Source organism: Populus euphratica, unplaced genomic scaffold, assembly GCF_000495115.2.
Source record: "Populus euphratica unplaced genomic scaffold, PopEup_1.0 scaffold748.1, whole genome shotgun sequence".
Classification (NCBI taxonomy): Eukaryota; Viridiplantae; Streptophyta; class Magnoliopsida; order Malpighiales; family Salicaceae; genus Populus; species Populus euphratica.
In genome coordinates, this window is record NW_011500616.1 from 20384 (window position 1) to 29249 (window position 8866).

General features: G+C 30.8%; 1 protein-coding gene across 1 annotated transcript; it reads right to left on the minus strand.

Moving 5' to 3' along the window:
* Nucleotides 1-344: 344 nt before the first annotated feature.
* Nucleotides 345-3957, minus strand: LOC105115697 (bifunctional epoxide hydrolase 2-like). Its single transcript, XM_011012658.1, has 3 exons — nucleotides 3423-3957; nucleotides 852-1090; nucleotides 345-749 (listed from the first exon to the last, which is right to left on the minus strand). The coding sequence occupies exons 1-3, from the start codon at nucleotides 3885-3887 to the stop codon at nucleotides 503-505; spliced, it is 951 nt and encodes a 316-aa protein (XP_011010960.1). The 5' UTR covers nucleotides 3888-3957; the 3' UTR covers nucleotides 345-502.
* Between the last annotated feature and the right edge of the window lie 4909 nt (nucleotides 3958-8866).

Genomic DNA, 8866 nt, shown 5'->3' on the forward strand with positions numbered 1-8866 from the left:
GGGTGACTGTTAGTAGCTAGTTTTTTCGAAAAATCTTACACTCACAGCTGGTAGATAGAGAAATCTTGGATACCGGAAGTTTTGCTAGAGAGAGAGAAAGATGTGTGTTTTAGAGAGAGAGGAGTGTTTTAGAGACTCTTAGGAGTGTTTTTAGTGGTAAAGAGAAAGATCTCAACCAGTAGTGAGAGAGGAGAAGTGGAGGAAAGAAAAGAAAGAAAAAAAATATCAGTTTTTAATTCAAAATAATTCGCAAATGACCCATATCTATGAATTATTTAAGTGTACTAGTTTATCAAATATTTTTTTAACGATGTTTCTTGTTTTTAATATCATAAATAATTGACCATAAATGGTTCAACCAATTTGACTCATTGTTTTTTATTTATTCATTTATTACAAGGAAACTAGAACAAGAAACATATTCGGCAGAGCACAATTCCTTACAAAAGCAAGTCAGCTGAAGCAGACAACACTGTTTATTTCCATCAAAATAGATACGGAATCAGAACTTCTTAACGAAGTCATAAATGTGTTTGCTGACCTCCTCTGGCTTTTCTTGTTGGAGAAAATGAGCTACTCCTTCCATTACAACCACCTCTTCCAAAAGGGGTACATCTTTTTTGAAGCCACCATTGTGTATAAAGTCCTTGAGACCAGGAATATTGTAGAGAAGGTCCAGATCGCCAACAATAAACTTAGCTGGAACTGTGATTGGTGACCCTGTCCAAGGCGCCATTAGCTCCCAGGTACTGCAAGAGGAAACAAAGAAAAAAAGAAATGAAATGGTGTTCAAAGTCCTCACACTAGCCATATTTCAGGTAAAATTAATTAATAAGTTGAATGAGGCATACATGGCGGTGGCTCGATAATAATTCAGTCCTCCAGTGAAACCAGTAAGGTTAAATTTCTCAGCATAATAATTGATATCTTCTTCTGACAGCCAAGAGGGTAAACTTGGAGGATCTGGGAACGCCTTGACTCCAATTCCTTTAGGCATAAGTGGTGGATTTGGACCGAAATTCGTAAAAAATTTAATCATCAGCCTTTTAGTATCAACTTGCGCAAAGTCATCTTCAGCTTCGCCAGGTTCCTACATCGTGTAAGCAAATAGTGTATGGATGGTCAAATTTTTTTATAAAAAAAACAAACATTTTACAACAAAAACCATCACATAAAATGAGAAATTAAGTACTAGTGCATGTTGTTAGACAACTAAACCAAGAAATTACAAATTAGGGAATGATTCAATAAATAAAAAAAGATAGTGTTTATTGCATGAGTAAATAGATGAAAAACATGAAGGTTTGATTCAGCACATTTTCAATGGTGTTTTAAGAAGGACCGAAAGTTTAAAACAATACATGGTGTAAGATACACAGTTACGAAGTAGAAAGAAATATGTTAATTTAAAGAAATAATTTTTATTTTTTTTTTATTTATGTGGGGTGTCTGGGACAGCTTGCGCGCACCACGACTAATCCCCACAGCCCACTGAACACCCTGCAAACTCAGTAGGCATGTAAGGCACCGCAGGGGTGACAGGCGTGCACGCCAGGGCTCAAACCCAGGTGCAGTGGAAGGAGACAAGCCCCTTCCACCACTAGGCCAAGCCCTGGAATGCAAAAACACGCCAGGGCTCAAACCCAGGTACAGTGTAAGGAGACAAGCTCCTTCCACTAGGCCAAGTCTTGGAATGCAAAGAAATATATTTTTATTATGTCAAAAGCTTGATGATGTCTATGATTTATTGTTCATGTTAAAGTGATTTTCTATATTTTATTTTGATTTTTATATCATCATCATGTATATTAGAAATATGTACGTATGATTGAAAGTTACGTTCTTGTTTAAATATAAATTATAAGGTACATGTAACCATCTTAAGTTCACACACACACTGAATCTGATTTTCTTAATGAAGTTCAAATGTTCCATAATAAACATGGTACTGGGTTAAGATTATAGTAAAACATGAACTTCACCTATATAAGCATAAAAATGTAGTGCCGCTTCAAATAAAAACAAAAATGTGGATGAATTTTGTATATATTAATCAAGAAAACCAGGAAGAAGCACAAGACCAACAATATAGTGCTCAAATTTGGTGAATTCTCAAAGAACAAATTAGATAAATGGGTGTATCTTTTCCGATTTGAACGTTAACAAGTCAATGGTTAAAGCTTATATTACATTAACTTAGTTGAAGGTTTAGTTCAAAAGACATCATTTTAATATCATATTCCATGCGGGGAATGTTAAACTCAAAGGGTTAGATTATAATACTAAAAGACTTAAGGATCGAACTAGGAAGAGTTCTAAGATGTTGAAGACCTAATTGTAAAGAAAGAATTTAGAGATTTGTCTTTGTAAAATATCTAATTGACCTATATAAGGCATATTGTGACACCTAGTTTATGTCATTATTCAGACATCCTGTTTAGAAGCTTTTGTTTATACAGTGTATGTTCTGTTCCAGAGTTCTTTTTTTTTTTTTTGGGTCTGGAAATCACGCACTTTGATGAATTCATTGAATTTCTTTGGACACATAACTGAATATTAGTTATTGGCTGTTGAACACTATAAATATATAAGTCATTTGGTTATTTTAAAACAAGATTTTCTTTCACTTGGTTTTTAATAAAATCTAACAAAATTCATTATCTTTATTTTTGTTATTATTTTAAGAAATAGAGTGTATCTTATATTGCTATCAAACTGTCTTTATTTTAGTCTTGAAATTATATTTGTTTTAAGTCGAGTAGCGGGCAAACAATAATTTAAAGGGTGTGAACGTTACAAAAACACATAATCAACAATAATTCTCTTAACACATCTCTATCTTTTGCATTGATAGAAAGTATGCTTCCATTAGAATTACTCGTAAAAAAACTACAGAAGGGAATTCTTCATTTGGTTTAAGAGCAAGTGAATGAAAACAAGATAGCAAAAGCACCGATCTAATATTGTGCGAGTGTAAGTTTTAAGAATTCTTTCTGGATGAGTACTGATTCCAATATAGCATCTGCAAATTATCCTTTAACTCGTGTTTCGATCCCTGTTTCTGAAAGCCTAATGTCTCAATAAATCTGCAAACAAATTTAAGTGTTCATAAATGAGAAAGAAGATCAAGATATAATTTTCTTCCCCAAACATATTGGATCTTGAACAGATTGCTAACTGGTCGCTACTCCTAGATCATACAAAAAGGGTGGTTAGACGACTGCCGAAGGAAAATATGCAGGATGGAAACAAAATAAGATGACTCCCACCGCCCTCCTCTCCTTTTCCTATCATATTTCTTAGATGAAATCTACTAAAAGCACCGAGACGAAATAGAGAATGAACAATATTGTAATGACTGTCTCATGAACATTAATAATAGAAACACAATATTTTCCAATTAAAAAAGAACAGAAAAGAACCTGAAACCTGAGGAAATAGTAATCGTCTCCAAGCAGAGCTCTAAACCACTGCAAAAGATTTCCTTGCGGATTCCTGGGCAAGAACGGGACGCTAGTGTTGACCAAAGCCTTCACTCTGTCAGGTCTAAAAGTGCAAAAATACCAAGCAATCATGGCCCCCCAGTCATGGCCCACCAAAAAAACCATATCAATCCCCAGCGAGTCAAGAAGTCCAATCAAGTCGCCCACGAGGTGTAACCCGGTGTACTCACTCACTGATCTGGGAGCGTCGGTATCTCCGTAGCCACGAAGATCTGGAGCTATGCAACGGTAACCGACCGAGGAAAGAGAGAGGAGTTGGTGCCGCCACGAATACCATAGTTCAGGGAAACCGTGCAGGAACAAGATTACAGGGCCTGTTCCCGTTGATGCTATGTGCATATTTATGCCATTTGTGGCCACCGTTCTGTGCTCAATCTTGTCCATTCGTACGTCGGTCTTGTGTTATATGTCGACAGAAGGATAATGAAACATTATTTGCTTTATAAGTCGACGGAAGGAATGTGTGTTTTGTACCGTGGCAGTTGCTGTGGTAGTAATTAGAAGAAAATTATTTAATAAAAAATATTTTTTTATTAAGATTGATTTAATATTTATGTATATTTGGTTAAAATTGTGGTTAAAATTGAGATGGAATAAAAAATAATTTAAAATGTTTGATTAATAATGTTTTTGAAATTGAGGTTATAAAATAATTTTTAATTTAAATATTATAGAATTAATTATTGTTATTATATCATAAAATAAATAATATTTTATATAAAATATTTTTTATTGTTCTATTAAATTATCTATAATTCCATCATGTATGAAATATATCCGATAAGGATTATAGTTTTTTTTTTATTTTTTAAATGCACGACAACATTAAATAAAATATAATTAGGAACAAAATTAAAATTGCGATCAAATTCTGTAAATATTACGTTATCAAGCAATCTTTGTCTAATTTACATAGTGTCATTAAATAATGTTAAACACTAGTTTTATGAATAAAACATAATTAAAAAATAAAAAAGATTTTTTTATTTTTTATTTTTTATTTTTTATTTTACTGGTTCGGATTTGGTTCAATACATGTTGAACTAGTCTGACTGAAATAGTATAGCATACTACATTGTTCATGCTAATACTAGTGCGTGAAAATCACAAATTCCTTGCTTTTGTTCCTGGTATGCAAAAATAACGTGGGATCATCAACAATAAATTTTGTTTTTGTTTTTATCAAACAATTTAAATTTATAATTTAATTAAAATACAGTCGCAACATTGTAAACAAATGGATTCTAATCAGGCCATACCAGTAGTTGACATTTTTATTTTTTTGGGATAATTACATTCAAATTCTTATAGCTTGATGGGTTTTTTTTGTTCTATCTTTTTATTTTAAGAAATTATATTTTACTACTTCATTTTATAACAAGTTATATTCTTTAGCTTTGGCATTAAAAAAAAAATCAATACAATTATCACAGTATTTGTATATTTAACATTATTTTTAATTTAATGATTAAAAAGCTCTTATACATTGACTATTATAATTTTTTCATCATTTAAAAAACCCTGATAAAGAAAATATTTACCAATGGATATTATTACTAATACTGCCAGCCATGTAAAATGACTGCTCTAGAAGGTCATCATAATTCCTACTGTGAAAGGTCATCTCTTCAACCATTTTTTGTTCTCTATCTTTGAAATTTTTTCTCCTCATATCTAAATCCAAATCCAAATCAAAATCAAAATCAAATCCTAATGTTTTTAATAGATTTGTTTCTTCAGATTCAAACCCAAATCTAAGTCCATGATATCTAAGTGCCCTTGCACCAGCCTGGAAAACCCCATCAATTATTTCCTCCGTTGATTCTTCATCTTGTAACTTTAAATCGTCTTTTTAAATATTACATGTAAAAAAGAGATAAAAATCTATGCTAGAGGGGCCCTCTCATTAGGTTGGATACAAAAACTCACATCTCAACCACTGGATATGCCCATTTGCTTGAAAATCCTGAGAAAAGGAAATATACTATAGCTGTCGTGATTTGGTCGAGGAAGGAGTAAATAATTGTATAGAAAAGGCATTTCTGTTATTGGATTTTGTTTTTTGAATGCATAATTGATAGTAGGTTATTTCCTGGTTTTTTGTTTTTTGAATTGAATAACATTTGCTTATTAATGTTTATTATTTGAGTTTTTCTTTCACTTTTATGTAGAAAACCTTATAAAAATTAAATAAAAAATAATTCTCAATTAACTTAATATTAAAAAATAAAATTATAAAAAAATAAACTAAAAATTGAAAAACAAATTGAGCCAGCCCATCAAACCCACACATACGGGTTATATAATTAAAATAACTTTATAAAAAGTATATTGAAAAATGACACAATATCAACTTTAGTTAACCTACCGAATCCATAACCTAAGTTATGATGCTAAAATAATTTTGTGGAAAACAAATCAAAATAAATTATAAAGCATATATTTCTATCAATCCAACGTTGAATGATAAAATTAAAAAATAAATTAAAAAAAAAATAATTCGAGTTAGCCCACCAAACTCATGGTCCGGGGTCATAAAATTGAGATAACTACATGTAAAACAAATCAAAATAAATTAGAAAGTCTAATTCTCAATCAATAAAATATTGAAAAATAAAACTAGAAGAAAATCGATTAAAAACAGAAAAAAAAATCATTCAACCAAGTTAATGTACTAAACTCATGACCTTATTCATAAGGCTTAGATAACCCCATAGAAAGCCCATTAAGACAAATAAGTCAATTTTCAATAAATCAAATGTTGAAAGATAAAATTAAAATTGAAAAAAAAAAACAGAGTTAACTTGTGAAATCCATAACTTGGACAATAAGACTAGGATAACCCATGGAAAGTAAATCAAAACAAATCATGAAGTCAAATTCCTTACAAATCAGATGTTGAAAGATGAATTTAAAGCTTAAAAAAAAATCAATTAAAAACACAAAGCATTATACTATTGAAATGTTAGTGCTTTGTGTGTCTCTTCAAGTGTTTTGTTAATTAACTAGCCAAATCCACGACCTAGATTATAAGGATGAGATAACCTATAAAAAGTAAATTAAAGTAAATCATGAAATCTGATCCACAATAAATCAAATATTAAATGATAAAATTAAAAATAAAAACAAAACTCTATACTATTGAAACAAATAGAGCTTTATACATTGACGAGTGAGGACCTCGGGAAGGATCTTATATAAGCATGCTCACCTTAACTAGTAAGACGCGTTTTGGAGCCATATGTGGCTGCCAAGAATAAATCTGTGAGGCCTCGTGGGCCAAAGCAGACAATATCTTATTAGTGAGGTGGGGTGTTATATTTGATATCAGAGCCCAGCTCATTGGTTGTCTGATGATGTCAATAGGGTAATCAGGCTCCTTAAAAGGGTGGATTGTAATATCCTATATTGGTGGGTAAGGACCTAAGAGAGGGTCTTATATGAGTATATTCACCTTAACTAGTAAGATGTGTTTTGAAGCGATACGTGACTGTCAAGAACAAATCCATAAAACCCCGTAAGCCAAATTGAATAATATATTACTAGTGGGGTGGGGTATTACATAATAAATAGTGAAAACACCACCTCTTTTAGTACTTTGTTAATTAACCAACATGCGACCCGGTCATTAGGGTAAAATAATTTTATAGAAAATAAATCAAAATAAATAATAAAGTTTAATTTTTAATAAATTAAATATTAAAAAATAAAATTAAAATAAAAAATAAATTTAAAAAACAAAGCATTATACTATTAGAATGAATAGTATTTTATGAAGTGGTGCATGATAAAAACAACATCTCTTTTAGTGTTTATATTAATGAATCTAAGAAGTAAGAATACAAGAATGATACATTTTAAAAATAATTATACAATAAATTAAAAAAAATTATATTTTAAAAATAATTGATACATTAAATTATATTTTTATATAACTCAAAAAAAGTTTCAAAATAAAAAATATAATTATATAGTAAACACAATTAAAAATAAAAAAATGTTGAATAATTATAAAATTATACAAGACTAATTTGAATTCTTTATCTACCAACCACCATCCCATCAAAGCCACGGCGCCGAGTTATCGTCGATGAAACCAACAGATGGCAGCCAATCAGTGTCATTCTGCTATAATCCAAATAGTTTGGTGCCATCATCAATCAAGCTTTGGTTACTGAACAATTGTATATTTGTTCATTCAAAAACAGTATTTCTAAATAGCGAATTTGAGATCAAATTATTTTTTTATTTTTTATTTTAAATATATTAAAATAATATTTTTTTTATTATTAAAAATTTAATTTTAATATTAATATATCAAAACAATTTAAAAGCACGAAAACAACCGCAACCTAAATATTTCTATCAAGATACATTTAAGATTTGTGGCCCACGAGATATAAATGTCACCAACTCTCTAGGTGATGATACCATCTTCAATGAGAGAGCCGAATGAAAGGCCATATTAAATAATTGTTAAAATGCTTTTTCCCCCCTCCTAAAAGGAAAGATCAATGATTCTTCAAAATCTTTTTTTTTTTCCGTCCTCCATATTTGCTAAAAAGGAAGCTATTCCTTCTCTATCCGTTAGCCAATGATTTTTCTAACAAAAAACATGCATTCTCTTTAATGTTTGCAAGTGCTTGCCGTGATACCTAGAAATCCTACTCAATGTCATGTCCCAAAGAAATTAGAGTTTTCTTCAACAATCAATCGCAATTCCTATCTTTCAAATCCAGCTTCTTCTTGTAAAGTCTCAATCTAGGTTTCTTCCACCTCATTTAGTTCAAATATTGAGTTAGAAAAAAATCAAGCCTCTTTATGAATTGTAGAAGCCTCTTTATGAATTGTAGAACATGGGTTTTGGTTTTTAGCTTCTAGCTAGGTGGTTGTAAATTGTGAGGAAAACTACGGCGTTAAAATGCATTTTATCGGAAAGTTTAAGAAGAAATATGAGCATAAGTTATAATATATTTTGTTTGTTATTGTTAAATAATCTTATGTTTTATTTCGTGATGTTGTTTGTGATTGATTGTTCTTGAAGGTGGTTTATGTGTTTTAACCAACATTTGTTGCCTACAAAAACAAGATGGAAGTAAAGAACAGACGGGTGAAGGAAAAAAAAACCTACTTTTCACGAGAGGAAGAACTTGCTATACTATGAAATTTCATCTAAGAAGAGCAATTACAGTTTTGAGAAATCGTTCTTGTACCTTGCCAAAAACCTTACTGGGTAAAGGATCATCATCATATCAATCTAAATGCTTTTTTTACTCTCCTGTAATTTGCGTGGACACACAAGTGATATGCAGTTTCGGGTTGTTTTGTGACTACAAGGATCCTAACTCATCTATTTATATAAT

What these genes read in the sequence shown, in the direction of transcription:
- LOC105115697 (XM_011012658.1), bottom strand. Translation starts at nt 3,887, where the DNA reads ATGGACAAGATTGAGCACAGAACGGTGGCCACAAATGGCATAAATATG. An exon ending in ACTATTTCCTCAGGTTTCAG is followed by an intron (nt 1,091 to 3,422) that starts GTTCTTTTCTGT and finishes TACACGATGTAG; the next exon opens with GAACCTGGCGAAGCTGAAGA. An exon ending in TATTATCGAGCCACCGCCAT is followed by an intron (nt 750 to 851) that starts GTATGCCTCATT and finishes TTCCTCTTGCAG; the next exon opens with TACCTGGGAGCTAATGGCGC.